Raw genomic sequence first — 17,579 nt, forward strand, 5'->3', positions numbered from 1 at the left:
TGTTTGTCCCTTATCGTTAAAACTCGATGAATGAGATTCTTTGCAGTGTTGAAGATTTGAGATTTTGGTTGTGTTGCGTTAAAATTTATTAATCTTCCAGATGCGGTTTCCTTGGTATGCCAGTCAAAAACAATGTGATCCTTATTTCGTTTTAACCTTATGTCTAAATAGGGTATTGATTCTTCATGTTCCATTTCAAGTGTAAACGTAATTTTGTTGTTATAGTTGTTTAAAATGGATAGGATTTCATCCGTGTCGTCTTTATTTACTATCGCTAAAACATCATCTACATATTTATTTATGTATTTGATGTTTACGTCCTACTTTGCTAGATCAGCTATGGTGTCGTCAAATAATTTGTCTAAAACTATGTCGGATATGGTCGGTGACAGTGGGTTGCCTATGGGGATTCCGAAGTCTTGATTATATATTTTGCCATCAAAATTGAAATAATTATTGTCTTTTAGGCAAAATTGTAATATTTTTAGAAACTGTTTTTTTTTCTGAAATAGTTGTAAATTCTTTAACTTCATCCCATTTTTCCATTATTATTATGTTTATAGCGGTGTGCACAGGTATGTTTCTGAAAAGTGACACTACGTCGAACGATACTAAGACACCAGAGTTCAGAAGTTTTACTTTCTGTAATTTTTCTTTTAATTGTATAGAATTTTTGATGTTGTATTCCTTGGAAATTATGTTTTTTAGGATGTTACCAATGTATGTTGAGAGTTGATAGCATGGGACATTTGTTGAGGAAACGATTGGTCTTAATGGAATGTCAGGTTTGTGAATTTTCGGCAGTCCATATATTCTGGGGGCATTGGCTGCTGCGCATTGTAACTTCATCTTTTCTGCGTATGTTATTTGTTTGTTTTTGTACAATTCCGATACAATGTTTTTATTTACTCTTTGTAGTTTTAGTAGGTAGTTTTATCTTGTAATAGAAACTCCATTTTACTGTTATAATCTGTCTTATATATTACAACAGTTTTGTTGCATTTATCGGCCTGTAATACAATAATTTCTTTGTGTTTTTTAAGAAATGCACTGGTTTTTCCATAAATGGTAGAAATAAAACGATCCTTGTCTTTAAGTTTTTTGTTCCTTTTATTAGTATTTATTCTTTATTGATTAAATCACAATATTGACAACTCAGTAAATTATAGTTGGTTCAATAAAAAATTGTAAAGAAATTCGCGACTATGTTTATATATACGTCTGTCGCATAACAATAGAAATTAATTCAAAAAGATAAACGTATTTAATTAAATTCATTTATAATTAATTGCCGATATGTATAAGCAGATTTCAAATAGTTTATTAGATTCTTCCAATCATCTTCGCCTTGCCCATCTAGTATTTTGATTACTTCGTCTTCTTCCAGCTCTGATTTCCGAAACGTCCTCAATCTAGCATCTCGAAGTATGGGGCAAATTCCTAGAAAATGATCCATCGTCTCGACCTCGTGCATATTACAGAGTTTGCATTCTTTGTTCCCTTCATCAGAAACGAACTTATTGTAGCCTAGTGGAATCATTCCACTGCGAGCTTTAAATATCCACACAATTTCTTTATGAGAGTACTTTTCACAAAGGTAAAGATTGGCTCTGCTTGTATTTAGATACCTGTATATGCGCTAACTTTGGCTCTCATGCTTCTTCCAAAGACGTTCTTCCTGTAATCTAATTTTTATGCCAGTTGTTAAACTCATACAGAAAGCGTTCCACTCAACCATAGATGATATGTTTGGACGCCAATTCAAATCAAAACTTTCAGCCAGAATTCCCAGTTCTTTAGCCCAGAAAGTATTATGGAGTAATGTCATTTCAGACAAGAGTTTGGGGAGTCTTTTATGACTGTATTGGTAAAGGGTTCTCCCTATATAATTTAAATTCAGGCCTAATGTATATAAATGTGTGTCTTCAACACCCGTTTCCAACATCAGTATATAATTAGGTGTGAAACTTGGGACTCGCAGAATCCGTTTTAAGAAGTATCTGAGAACTGCGTTTATATCTTCAAAATATGAAAATCCCCATACCTGCGCAGCATAAGTTTGTATTGATCTACAGACCGATAAGAACAGTTTCCATTTGGAATTCATATTTATATCTGTTCTTCCTATAAATTGATTCCATGTTGCATTTATAGCAGCTTTAGCTTCGCTATTCCTATTTTGTATGTGTTTGTGAAAACGCATTTTTGGTGTGAATGTTACTCCAAGATATTTAAATTCGTTAGAGATCTTTATTTCGACTCCATTGTACATCCATTTCTCGTTTTTGCTCAGTTTTCCACCTTTTCTGAAGACCATAATTTCGGATTTGCTGAGATTCACAACCAAACTCCGTGTTTTGCAGTATTTTTCTAGCTTATGTATCATTGTTTGTAGTATGAGTATGTCGTCTGCCAGTAGAACAATGTCATCTGCGTATAACAGAAGTCTCACATTAAGATTGCCAATACACAAGCCACCTTCAATAAACTCATGCAAGTCATTAATATACAGGGCAAATAGCAACGGTGATAGGAGGCACCCTTGTTTAACACCTTTCGTTGTTTCAAAGTATTCAGATAGCTCACTCCCGTTCCACACTGCTGAGTGAGTGGTTTTGTATATTTCATTGATAATTGTGACCAGCTTATATGAGATTCCAATTTGGAAAAGTTTGAATATTAACGCCTGCCATGATATGTTGTCAAATGCAGCTTTAAAATCGACGAAGGACGCGTAAACTTTTTTGTTTTCTGTAAGCTTGATATTTACAATTGCAGCAAGATTGTAAACGTTATCTATTGTGGAATAATTTTTCCTAAATCCAGCTTGATATTCCAATAGAATATTATGTTTTTCTACCCAATTATATATCCTATCGTTTAATAGACCCATAAATATTTTTGCGACGCAATTCATAAAGGATATGCCCCTATAATTTGACGGATCATTGTGATCTCCCTTTTTATGTATTGGGTATATTATTGTTTTTGAAAATAATTGATCAATGCTTTCATTAGAATATATACTATTATATATACATAATAGTTGGTCGTGGAACTCTGTTGTACCGTTAATGAAAAATTCGTAAGGTATCCTATCCTCTCCTGGAGCTTTGTTAGTTTTTGCGTTTGCCAGCATTTTTTTTAATTCAATGATACTAAACGGCGTATCTAGATCCGTATCTTCTTTCAAATAGGGTGCGTAATAAATGAGCGAGACTTCATTAGGGCTATTAAGCAACTCTTCATAATAACTTTTAAATGATTCTGACGTGATATTTCCGCATATACGATTTTGCTGGTTCCGGATTTGCTTGGCCATTTTCCACCATTCTTTAGAGTTGTTCACTCTGTTCAGTTTAAAGGCAATTTCGTTGTAATAGGCTGATTTCTTTATATCGCAAACTGCTTTATATTGTTTTTGAGCAGCAATGTAACGTTTTTTGTCTTCCATATCCTTCGATTTTCTGTAAATGTTGAGTAGTTTAAAACTGCTATTTCTTGCTTTATGACATGGGCTGTCATACCAATTACTTTTCTGTTCAGACGGCCGGTTCTGATTAGAAGATTTAGTGCAAGATTTCCTTATTATTTCGCAGATTGAAGTGAGGTCCATCTGATTATCCCCATCTATTTTACGTAAATTCTCATTAAGTCTTCTCTGATATTTACACTTATCTCGCTCGTTCCACATGAGTTTTGGTAACAGTGGCATACTTTTTAAACTTTGTTGATCAGCTGTAATGTTTACTCGCACTCTTATTGGAAAATGATCCGACCACACCTTGTCTCCAACACTGAATTCAACTATGCTCCCTAAGATTTCCTTAGATACCGCACGTATGTCATTTACTGACTCTCCCAACAATGTAACATATGTTAAGTTTCCTTCTTTATCTCCCTTGGTAGTTCCATTTAAAACGTCACAAAGTTGTATAAACTGACTTCCTTTATGGTTTACAGTTTTGTCTCTTGATCTTCTTACATCGTACACCGAAACGAAAACTCCTCTATATATTTCCTCGATGTTTTTGTTTATTTCTCCTATTGGAATATTAAAGTCGCCAATAAGTATTGGATTTTCAGTTTCTGTGGCTTGGAAGTATAGTTTCAAATTTCTGAAATCATTTTCCCAGGTAGCAGGTCGGAGATATTGGGGTATTATTGAATAAACATTACATTTAGTGCGTAGTTTAATAACGACAAATCCTTCTGCTTCCTTTATCTCATAGGTAATGCCAATGTCTGTTAATTGTGAACTGAAATACGATTTAGTCCTTTCTTCCTTTTCGACTTCTAAATGCGTTTCTAATAATATGAATATTTCTGATTGCTGAATGTATTGGAAAAAAGTTGGGTATAGATATTTATTTTCGAGTCCATTAATATTGTATGACAGAATTGAAATATTATATGATTTTATTTTTTCGGTTTCAACTATTAGTTTTTTGACACATCATTAATTAAATCTTCATATTTGAGAGATATAGATCTTATTTCTTCGCCATATAAATTGATGAGTTCTCGTTCTCCTTCCAGGTTGCCACAAACAAGCTTGTTATCCAAATTCCACTTGAACCAGCGATCCTTAACTTTCAGTTTGTCTTCTCTAACCATTATTTTGTGTTTTTTACTCACTGATAAAATGTTTTTTTTTTAATTTAAGGAATGATTTTTTGTGTTCTTGCTTATTTGGAGCCATGTCCCTCTCAATGGATATATGAGATCCGGACAATTTAGTTGTGTTCCTGAAGACTTCATGGATTGATTGTTCGTTTTCTAGCTGTACTATAACCGCCATTTTTCCATTTCTGTCAAAATCTTTTGGACATGTTTTATGTTTGGCGATATTTTCAGCAATTCCCCGAAAACCTTTTGCACCTCCTCTAATAAATTCTTGTTACTTTTCAGACCCTTTATAAATAGTTTGCTGGGTTTAATTTGATTTATCCCTCTATTGATAATATCCCTCTTATACTGCATGTTCTCTTTTTTCATTTTATTTACTTCCTCCTTCAGTATCTGGTTCTCTGTTTTCAGAGCATTCATGTTTGTGCTAATTGTTGCAATTTCAACTTTAATTTCCTCCAAATCAGATTTTGTTGGTAGAGTTTTCAGTCTTTCATCCAGATTTGTATTAATTGTGTCTCTTATTAAACTTATTAAATCATTTGATTCCATGTTTGATGCCATTTTCGAGTGTTCTGGTGACTTGGTTTCGGTATGCTTACGTTTGGCTATCTGGTTATTGTTCTGCATACTTTCGAACCCTGGAAGTTTTCATGTATGGCAATACCGTTGATCGCCGATGTTGAACTAATCGATAACCTTTGTTCCGTTTATCGAAAATGTACCATCAATAAATTTGGTAAAGCTAAGTACACATTGCCAGTTTTGAATGACAGCTTTGTTGGTGCTTGCTAGTGTGGCCGTTCATTTTTGTCATTCATCATGCAACCACCAAATGTTTTGTGGTTGCTGGACGGTTGGACAGTTATCGATAACTGCGAAATATCGACATTCAAAACTGAAAATGTGTACTGCTCTTTAGAGCAAGTCAGCTGATGTATTTATTTTGTTTACTTTTTCTGAGAGTGAATATTTACTCGCCCGTTTTAAAATTGAGTGATAATAATTTGGGTTTCAATGTTGTTTAAATATTAATATTACTGCTCACCGAGGCATTAATGTGTGGATATTTCAAGTTGATATTGTGACGATGAATGTAAGATAAAATATTGTGTCGAAATCCGTGGTCAACTTTTCCTTGTTTTCGTGTGTTTTACAAATTACTGAGAGCTGCTTTGAACACGTCTGTCTTCTTTTAACAAAACTCGGAATGGCTTAAAATGGCTGATCCTGTTAGCAAGTTTTGTTCTACATAGTTCTTTCTCATTTTCGTTCAAATCTAATATGCATTGTTCTATATCTGTTATTGCGTGTATTGTTGAGTTTATTTACAGGCAAAACGAACTTTTTCCCCAATGATAATAACCATTTGCATTCCAGTGGAAATTCTACTTCGGTTTTATTATCAAACCAATGTTTATTATATGTGAAGCCAAATTTTTTAAACTTAATTTCTTTCAGTGTTTCTATTTTTTATTTTGTTTTTCTGTCAACTTATTTTTTATGGCATTTATCCTGTTGTTTTGTTTTCATTTGAATGTAGAGAATTCTTCTTCAGTTAAAATAGTCTTTAAATGGTGTTCAATACGTTGTAGAATTTTGATCGTTGCTTTGATTTGGATGTTTGTTTGTGAAATTTCTAGATTTAAAATCTTTACATGAAAGTTCTTTTCTATTTTAGAGAACTGATTTTGTGCTGTGTTGTTATGGAAAAGATGCTTTACCTTTGTTGTTGTATTTTGTGTGTTTTTTTTTTTTTTTTTTTTTTTTTTTTGAATGATACCATAGCTTTTGCATTCTAACAAATATTTCAGTCGCAGTTGTGTTGGGGTTGTCTTTTCATTTCGTTGCAGAATTGTTTCATGGCCTGGCAAGTGTGGTTTTCATAGTTCAGTGTTGTGTGTTTGAAGTAGTCTTTCATTTTGATCTTTTTCTGTTGAAGTGTAATTATTTACTAAATTTAATATAAATGTGCTATCCGTTGCGTGTTTATTGTTGTTTTGTTTGGTCAAATTGGGTTGAATTCATTGTTTTTTGTTTAGCTTGTTAACCTTCTTTAGCAAATAACTTTAGCAAATAAAACAAACGATTTACAATTTTTTTACTTTTTTCATTGTTTTCAAAAAATATTCTTACGTGCTTAGAAATTGGTCATAAGGACCAGGGCCCTTAGTGACCCCGTGGTAAATATGGTCATTAGGGACTGGACCGTTGGGACCCATCAATGTAGACCTGGCTTACGATAGGGCCGTTAGGGAACCCGCTAACGATAGTGCAACGTGGGCTAAAGTTCGCCATGTTTGGTTGGGGCCGCTTTAAACGATTTACGAAAACAACAAATAATGTGACAGGATCCGTAATAATCCATCCAACTGATGTGTTTTGAGCATGCACCGAACCGGACGAAAGTCGAAAATTATGACTTTTAATTATCTTGGGGTACAAATCTGCACCTATCAAAATATCTACTGGACGCGATTAGCCGAATTGAGGATTCAAAACTATATTCGGCTTGTTCTTCTTCAGATCCGAAGTAAACGAAAATGTTGGAAGATTTCCCAATATAGAATCTATTGCCAACGCCGAAGACTCAAAAGTAGACAACCTGTCTTCACGACGACGAAGTTTTACCCAACAACTTTTACGAAATGTAGCTGCGATAGGACCATTAACTCCAGTGATTGTCAATTTCGTGGAGTGAACCTGGAGTTTTAGATCTTTCTGAAGTCTTTCTGAAATTAAAGACGACCCAGAAGCCTGGTCGATCAGCGCCCGTGCAGGAAAAGAAGCTGGGGAACGATATTCAGCAGCACTGTTCCCAATAGAACTTTTCTTTTCTCCGTAACGTGGAAAGATTTGCGAACTAAATTATGCACCAATGTCGATGAAGCGCTTGATGTAGACGAAGAATTACTATCACCATTTAATATTTTGGGCCGAAGCAGACAACTTCGAACTTCTAGAAGTTACAGTTTGACTGAGACTGCTCACAATAGAGCGATTTCTGTGCAATAGAGTGTTATGTCTTTGATTGCACTTGCCAGAACAACGACTAGCAGATTTTTGACTTCATGTCCCTTCCGAAGGCAATTTACATACAAATGATGCCTTTTGACCAATTTATGTATATCTTTCTAAAGTCCAATTTACATATGCACATTAAATCATTTCGTTTTACGAAATCCTAGAATCAAATGAAGTGCATTTACATCTGTTTTTGCGTTATTTGCTTAGGCACACAATCGCATATACACACATATACAATAACACAAACACACGCACACAAAATATTTATTCAGAAAAATGAAAATTTCAACACAAATGTGTATCAAATAACTTAAATTAATTCCAAAAACAAAAAACATAATTTTTGCAAGTTGTTTAACCATTTATTTTCACTTTTGTCATCGTTTGAGTATTTTTGTTTTTCTACAACACACACAAACAAACAAAGACATCATAAAACAGTTGCATTTTTTGGTAGTTTATGACGAAAAAGCAGGGTTGCGTATAATAGTATGGTGTTTTCGTGCGTTGTTTAGAATAAATGACGTAGCTATCGTCATTTATTTTTGTATGGTAAATGACGCAAAATGTTGCCTGTTTTAGCAAATAAATGACGAAACAGCTCTAAATGACGAAAAAGTTGCTAATGTAAATTGGACATAACGGCGCACTGTGGTTCAGAATCGTTTTTTTCCTGGTCAAAACAATGTAACTTTTGGACGGATAGAGATATTTTCATAATTCTTTTTTTGTTTGACAAATAACACTTTCAGGTTTCGTGCCCCTTCCGAAGGCAATTTACATACAAACGATGCCTTTTGACCAATTTATATCTTTCTAACGGCGCCCTGTGGTTCAGAACCGTTTTTTTTTTCTGGTCAAAACAATGTAACTTTTGAAGGGATAGAGATATTTTCATTTTCATTTTTTTTTTGTTTGACAAATAACACATTCAGCTTTCCGACATATCCGGTCAAGCAGTTGCAGAGGAATTCAAGGTCAAAGTTAAAAAGTTTAAAAAACAAAATTTTGAGATAATTTTTTTTTAAAAAATTTTTCAAAAAATTTTATTTTTTTTTCCAAAATTGAAAAAATTATCCTTGGGTTTTCATAAAACCCTTATCACTCTTATAAATACACATATATTAAACAAAATGTCCAGCTATAATTTACATTTTAAACAATACTCAAAATCCCACAAAATGCACCAAATGTTTCTAACAAATATTAACAAAAATGTAATCTACTTGTCTAAGAACTTGGAAAAAGAAATTCAAACCAATGTTTCAATACCAAACGGAATTATTATTGACCGATTGTGGGGTACATGCAATATAGCGTATTTGTGTCCAGAAATGCAATAAAAATTACAGATATTTAGGGGTCACCCCTTAAGTAAACATATAATGTAAACGTCTTAAGTACTAAACATATAACATATTTATATTATATGTATATTAATGATTTCAAACTTACTTTATTTTACAGATTGAGGTGTTTAATATTCTCTTTATAAGAGAACAGGAAAAACGACATGTTGTTCACTGCATGACATGTGCTAGGAAGCAGTCACCAAATTTACAAGGGATTGTATGCTTGGAAGAATATCGCTTATCGGAGCTGTGCCAAGTATATGATGCATTTTTACTTTATAAACCCCACACACTGCCAGACAACTCACCAATGAATCATTGACATAACTAACTATTTATTCACATATAATAAAAATAGATCATTTTACTTAAATCAAAAATTGTTTTAGGATTTCAGTTTACCAATGGGTAAGTATTATTTGGAATTGTAAAGAATCAATTTCAAATAATTTTTTGTGGAATTTTTTTTGTTATTTATAAACCTTGTACTAACAACTTTGATTTTTTATTCGGTTGCCAGGTTCCAGAACCTGTAAGTTTTATCATTTTTATTGTCAAACTTTTGTCGACTTTAATTTAATTGACCCCAAATAGCGCCCACATGATTTTAAGCACAACTGATCAATAACAAACCCAGTGTTTAGATGATAGCTCAGAAAGGCCACAGAGAATAGTTGTTGTTTGTGGAGATGAGCAAGTGATACAAACCCGAGTGTAGCCGATAAGTAAAAGAGGAGAAAATAAAACACAAAGGTTTTTATTTTTATTTGAAAGTTTTGCCTATTAGGCGAAGGTAATTTTTTTTATTAATTTTTAATTAATTTCTCGTTAGAGACGAGCTTACTGATCAAGATGCTTTTTGAAAAGGAAAGCCGACGATACCAACCCACCACTGTGTGACATGACATGTTTCGCCTTTGGTTTAGGAAGGCTCCTCAGACACATCGATTGTGAGGCGGCTTCGCTATCATCTAACTTTTTTCCTCTTTCAAATGCAATTTGTTTTTTACAAAGTTGAATTTTTGTTCAAATCTTTGTATGGCTTTCATGACAAACGCTTAGCGTGGCCTTTGAAAGTTATGAGTTTGGTTCTGAACACTAACACGCCGTGACAACACTTTTTTCCATGTGTTTATTAAGGACGTGGGTTCGAAAAAAATTACCTTCGCCTAATAGGCAAAATTTTCAAATAAAAATAAAAATCAGCTTGAGCCAGGCTGGGGTTGTCTTTTTGAACATTATTCCTTCGAATTACCGGGAGAAGAGGACATTGGACCAGTTAGGATCCAACCAAATACAGTATTTTGTGCAAGAAAAGCAAGCAAGTAGGGTGCACGGCTTCAGAACAATCAAAAAAGTTAAAAACCGCAACCGAAAATTCAAATATGTTAATAAAAAAGGTGATTTAAGTATATATAAATATTACTAATATAAATATTACTAAAAATATAAATATATAATGCTGGTTGTAGGGTGTACGATGTCCCAAAAACAGTTAATACCGAATACCGATTATTTTTCAAAAAATATGAAAATATTTATTTGTCTTTAAGAAATAATTTATTTAAAAATTTATTTTTCCACCTGCGAGCCACTGTAACCGTAGTAATAACGAATATGTACAACAAAACGAAATAAAACACAATTAGCGTCGATGCCGCAGTAGACGTATGCTGGTATATACTAGTAGGCAAACAGGTAGAGAGACCACAACATATTGAATTATTGTTGGTAGTTTTTTCGTTTTATTAAGTGAAGCTGAAAAAGGCGGGTGATTTGTAAGCCGTTTGTTGTTGCAATTCTCACTAAAGGGATTGTGAGAAAAATAAACCGAAATAAATAAAACAACAACAGCAAGCATTGGCGATCACTACTTTGTTGGTGAATAATTAAGAAGCACAGTATGCCGTATATTAGATTTATTAAACTCACAAAATAAACGATATTTTGCTAATATTTCAAAGGGAATGCAACCGTTTTTTTTTTTTTTTGTGGTGAGAATTTTTATTAAATGATTTAGTGTGTGGACTGTATGAAGATTTTAACCTATTTGTTTGTAATTACCGACCGATAGGGTGAATTAAAGTCGATCAGTAACCGAAATATTTTTTATGCGAAAAGAGATAAAAATTTAACACTCGCGATTTGCTCACTTATGGAAAACACTGAATTTACATACCTGGTATCTTTTTTGATGGAATATTTATTGTTGGTGATAATGTGTGATGGTTTGATGATGAGGATGATGGTGAGGGGTGATTGGGGAATCTTTTGTGCGCTGAAGAAGAAAACAAAAACTGCGATTAGCACAAACAACACCGTGTAAGTTGTCCACTGATCCGTCTCGATTGGATGAAATGTTTTAGTGGACAACAACAAAATCCAAAGGAACTTATCTGGCTCAACTGGACCAAATGTTTAAGTGATAGCTCAGAAAGGCCGCAGAGAATAGTTGTTGTTTGTGGAGATGAGGAAGTGATACAAACCCGAGTGTAACCGATAAGTAAAAGAGGAGAAAATAAAACATAAAGGTTTTTACAATGGTGTGTAGGTGATTTATTTAGGCGAAAAGTACTAGTAACTGGTGTGGGTGAGACGCGTTACAATTCGCGAGTAAACCGAGAAGTACTTCCGTACTGGTGAAGAGATGACTTATAAGTGATTTGTGTATAAAAACCGAAAGTAAATCAAGGCTGAGGAAATCACTGCTTATTGGAAAGTTCTCACTACGATCCGAACTGATCGAATACAGTTCCAGGGAGAAATTGCAGAGAAATTCCACTACCAAGAGAGTACTCTCTACGATCCGCGCTGAGCGAACATAGTCTCTGCGAAGATTTGTAGGGCACTTAAGGAAGGGAGACCTCTCTGCGATCCGAACTAGGCGAACAAAGGCTCCCTGGAGATTTGTAGTGAAAATACCAACAGAGAGTTTCTAACTTAAACACCCAGCAATACATGAAAACACTATGATCACACCAAAAATAAAGGCCTCGGTACATAAGAGGCATGGAATTCTTGCTTAAGTAATTTCTGCCAAAAGAATAAAGGACGATCGAGCCAAATTCACACAAAACTCTTTTGCCCTTCGTTTACCAGAAATAAATTAAGCAAGAAAACCAGTCGCTTATATACTGCGGCGTTAAGAGTAAAAATCGATTTGTAGAAAAACTCCATATTTTTCGCGTGTTTATTAAATTCTGAAGAAATGCGAAATAAACAAACCGTTACTTTAATATAGAAATACTCTAAGTCGCTTTTCTTTCAAATTGCTTTTGATATTTTGACAGACTATCCTCTAATAGCCACATGATAAAAAATTGATTCGATCTAACAAAAATACAAGTGTGAATTTTATACTGAGTTGATTTTGTTTTCATATTACACTCGTTGCGAGTAGAGTTGAATATTCTATATTATATAAAACAGTAAAAAATCAATGCCTACTATGAATTTATTTGACTTTTTAAATTAATTTTTATGTTCTGGACCTCATTCAGTCCTTGTTCTTTAATGAAAATTTAAAGACGTAATTTGCCCCTTGTTTTTAAAAAAGTGTTCGTTCGTCAAAATTCGTAGTACTTTAAGCTTTGATAGACTCGTTCTTGTTATAGGTATGAATACAGCCGAGCTTTCAAAACCGAAAGCGACACGTTGATAAAGTGTATACACCACCTAGATAGCACGCAGGAAAAACGCTTACGCGACGATTGTAATCTGAGAAAAAATTAGATATGACTGTGTGCTCTACTTAAAGATAGTATCAGGGATATTGTGTGAACGACTAAAGACTATGGACAGCGAAATAATTGGTCCATATCAATGCAAATCCACCATTGTCCAGACATTCACCTTGCATGGAAAGTTTCAATAGATGCAGATCGAAACTTACCATCCTTTCTTCTATTATAAAACAGCCTTCAATAGCCCCATAAGCTCAAAGGTATTTCAAGCCATGTCTGAATTTGCTACTGCCGAGGAGCTCATTCGGCTTTGTAAGACGACATTACTTGATAACCCGTATGGTAATATATGGTTCCGATGCAGATACGGCAGTGATTGATGTGTTTGATTGAAAATTTCTTCGAAACAGGTACGGGCCAATGTGCACTGACAGTAAATATGTATGTACCACGAGCTGTATCGACTATACAACGGCATTAGTATAGTTAAACTAATTGAGATACAATAATTGCTAGGCCATGTCATAGGTATGAGCAATGAACCCGCTAAAAAGGAGTATAAATACGATCAAGGCCTCGATAGAGTTAGCAGGTGGAAGGCGAAATCGAAGGAACTATAATCCAAATTGGAAAAATAAAGCAACGACCAGAGACGAATGGAAATATTTGTGCTTAGTTCGACTTATAGAAGAAATGTTCGAGAGAACGCCAACTAAGTAAGTAAAGAAAAGTGTTAATGGTATACAACAGCTACTACACTAAGTAGCATTTCAATCAACAGGATTCGAATATTTATTTACTTACGAAACTATTGTCATGGAAAAGTTAAAATAGTGAAGATACCGTAAAAAGTTCAAGACATGGCAAGCAGAAGTTTCAAAAATCGTACTTTGTCTAGTTGTTCACATCTGATATTTCTTTTGAGCTGAATACTAACCATCAAAACTACCGAAGCGTATTAGTTGGATGTGTGGGACTTCCCTAGATATCACATTTTCAATACAAACTCTTTAGGAATACATCGAAATATGTTGGTGTTAAATACATCAAATACATGAAATCGGGATATTTATGTAATTGACTTATATATCTGACATAAAAAGGAATATGAAGAAATTATTTACGCAGCTTTTTAGTCTAGTCGGTCGAAAATTTAAAAACATGTTAAATAATTTACATTTACATTATTAAATAAACATTGTTAAATAATTTAATTAGCTAAATACTAAGAATTTTTGCACCAAGCGAAAGTCGTACTGCAATTATAAATACAAAACATTTGTTAATAAAATCAATCCTTGGATACATTCCTGCTTGCAATTGAATACTGCAATCGGTTTAGAATATTTTCAACTAGATTTGTACAATGCACAGTGCCCAATTTTACGAAAAACCTGGCCAAACCCATAAAAATGAATGGATTTAGACCTAACCTTGGGTTCTTATGTTTTTCGTGTCGCTGGTTTCATTTTTCATATTTTGAACCCTCAGACGGTCTTTAAGGGTCTCTTTGGTCCCTTCTCCCTTTGAGGGTTACGTCTTTGGGCATTTCAGGTGACGATAATGCACATTAGTCGCTGGATCGTCAAGTTTACCAAGGTAAAGTTTTCGATGTTGTTTTTTCTTCAGAGGAGCCCTAATTTTTATTATGCATATATTTGCCATAAGGAGATTGTGGTCAGATGGTATGTCTGCTCCTGGATATGTATATACTTTCGCTACTGAAGTGGAGTAACGTTTGTTGACCAGAATGAAATCGATTTGGATTCTTATGGAAAACACTGAATTTACATACCTGGTATCTTTTTTGATGGAATATTTATTGTTGGTGATAATGTGTGATGGTTTGATGATGAGGATGATGGTGAGGGGTGATTGGGGAATCTTTTGTGCGCTGAAGAAGAAAACAAAAACTGCGATTAGCACAAACAACACCGTGTAAGTTGTCCACTGATCCGTCTCGATTGGATGAAATGTTTTAGTGGACAACAACAAAATCCAAAGGAACTTATCTGGCTCAACTGTACCAAATGTTTAAGTGATAGCTCAGAAAGGCCGCAGAGAATAGTTGTTGTTTGTGGAGATGAGGAAGATGATGGAGAAGCGAAGATTTGTAGGGCACTTAAGGAAGGGAGACCTCTCTGCGATCCGAACTAGGCGAATAAAGGCTCCCTGGAGATTTGTAGTGAAAATACCAACAGAGAGTTTCTAACTTAAACACCCAGCAATACATGAAAACACTATGATCACACCAAAAATAAAGGCCTCGGTACATAAGAGGCATGGAATTCTTGCTTAAGTAATTTCTGCCAAAAGAATAAAGGACGATCGAGCCAAATTCACACAAAACTCTTTTGCCCTTCGTTTACCAGAAATAAATTAAGCAAGAAAACCAGTCGCTTATATACTGCGGCGTTAAGAGTAAAAATCGATTTGTAGAAAAACTCCATATTTTTCGCGTGTTTATTAAATTCTGAAGAAATGCGAAATAAACAAACCGTTACTTTAATATAGAAATACTCTAAGTCGCTTTTCTTTCAAATTGCTTTTGATATTTTGACAGACTATCCTCTAATAGCCACATGATAAAAAATTGATTCGATCTAACAAAAATACAAGTGTGAATTTTATACTGAGTTGATTTTGTTTTCATATTACACTCGTTGCGAGTAGAGTTGAATATTCTATATTATATAAAACAGTAAAAAATCAATGCCTACTATGAATTTATTTGACTTTTTAAATTAATTTTTATGTTCTGGACCTCATTCAGTCCTTGTTCTTTAATGAAAATTTAAAGACGTTATTTGCCCCTTGTTTTTAAAAAAGTGTTCGTTCGTCAAAATTCGTAGTACTTTAAGCTTTGATAGACTCGTTCTTGTTATAGGTATGAATACAGCCGAGCTTTCAAAACCGAAAGCGACACGTTGATAAAGTGTATACACCACCTAGATAGCACGCAGGAAAAACGCTTACGCGACGATTGTAATCTGAGAAAAAATTAGATATGACTGTGTGCTCTACTTAAAGATAGTATCAGGGATATTGTGTGAACGACTAAAGACTATGGACAGCGAAATAATTGGTCCATATCAATGCAAATCCACCATTGTCCAGACATTCACCTTGCATGGAAAGTTTCAATAGATGCAGATCGAAACTTACCATCCTTTCTTCTATTATAAAACAGCCTTCAATAGCCCCATAAGCTCAAAGGTATTTCAAGCCATGTCTGAATTTGCTACTGCCGAGGAGCTCATTCGGCTTTGTAAGACGACATTACTTGATAACCCGTATGGTAATATATGGTTCCGATGCAGATACGGCAGTGATTGATGTGTTTGATTGAAAATTTCTTCGAAACAGGTACGGGCCAATGTGCACTGACAGTAAATATGTATGTACCACGAGCTGTATCGACTATACAACGGCATTAGTATAGTTAAACTAATTGAGATACAATAATTGCTAGGCCATGTCATAGGTATGAGCAATGAACCCGCTAAAAAGGAGTATAAATACGATCAAGGCCTCGATAGAGTTAGCAGGTGGAAGGCGAAATCGAAGGAACTATAATCCAAATTGGAAAAATAAAGCAACGACCAGAGACGAATGGAAATATTTGTGCTTAGTTCGACTTATAGAAGAAATGTTCGAGAGAACGCCAACTAAGTAAGTAAAGAAAAGTGTTAATGGTATACAACAGCTACTACACTAAGTAGCATTTCAATCAACAGGATTCGAATATTTATTTACTTACGAAACTATTGTCATGGAAAAGTTAAAATAGTGAAGATACCGTAAAAAGTTCAAGACATGGCAAGCAGAAGTTTCAAAAATCGTACTTTGTCTAGTTGTTCACATCTGATATTTCTTTTGAGCTGAATACTAACCATCAAAACTACCGAAGCGTATTAGTTGGATGTGTGGGACTTCCCTAGATATCACATTTTCAATACAAACTCTTTAGGAATACATCGAAATATGTTGGTGTTAAATACATCAAATACATGAAATCGGGATATTTATGTAATTGACTTATATATCTGACATAAAAAGGAATATGAAGAAATTATTTACGCAGCTTTTTAGTCTAGTCGGTCGAAAATTTAAAAACATGTTAAATAATTTACATTTACATTATTAAATAAACATTGTTAAATAATTTAATTAGCTAAATACTAAGAATTTTTGCACCAAGCGAAAGTCGTACTGCAATTATAAATACAAAACATTTGTTAATAAAATCAATCCTTGGATACATTCCTGCTTGCAATTGAATACTGCAATCGGTTTAGAATATTTTTAACTAGATTTGTACAATGCACAGTGCCCAATTTTACGAAAAACCTGGCCAAACCCATAAAAATGAATGGATTTAGACCTAACCTTGGGTTCTTATGTTTTTCGTGTCGCTGGTTTCATTTTTCATATTTTGAACCCTCAGACGGTCTTTAAGGGTCTCTTTGGTCCCTTCTCCCTTTGAGGGTTACGTCTTTGGGCATTTCAGGTGACGATAATGCACATTAGTCGCTGGATCGTCAAGTTTACCAAGGTAAAGTTTTCGATGTTGTTTTTTCTTCAGAGGAGCCCTAATTTTTATTATGCATATATTTGCCATAAGGAGATTGTGGTCAGATGGTATGTCTGCTCCTGGATATGTATATACTTTCGCTACTGAAGTGGAGTAACGTTTGTTGACCAGAATGAAATCGATTTGGATTCTTATGGAAAACACTGAATTTACATACCTGGTATCTTTTTTGATGGAATATTTATTGTTGGTGATAATGTGTGATGGTTTGATGATGAGGATGATGGTGAGGGGTGATTGGGGAATCTTTTGTGCGCTGAAGAAGAAAACAAAAACTGCGATTAGCACAAACAA

General features: G+C 34.2%; 1 protein-coding gene across 4 annotated transcripts in view; it reads left to right on the forward strand.

Annotated features, from left to right (window-relative positions):
* The window catches only part of Utx (Utx histone demethylase), a 420,122-nt gene extending 410,734 nt beyond the window's left edge, over positions 1-9,388 (forward strand). For all 4 annotated transcript variants that reach the window (XM_073968616.1, XM_073968617.1, XM_073968619.1 and 1 more), the window contains one exon: positions 9,124-9,388. In XM_073968616.1, the coding sequence (XP_073824717.1) occupies positions 9,124-9,330 (207 nt within the window). In that variant the 3' untranslated portion in view covers positions 9,331-9,388. The remainder of the gene's footprint in view (positions 1-9,123) is intronic.
* The last annotated feature ends 8,191 nt before the right edge of the window (positions 9,389-17,579 follow it).

The sequence above is a fragment of the Musca autumnalis genome, unplaced genomic scaffold, assembly GCF_047663935.1.
Source record: "Musca autumnalis isolate F117 unplaced genomic scaffold, ASM4766393v1 scaffold_2, whole genome shotgun sequence".
In the NCBI taxonomy this organism is placed as follows: Eukaryota; Metazoa; Arthropoda; class Insecta; order Diptera; family Muscidae; genus Musca; species Musca autumnalis.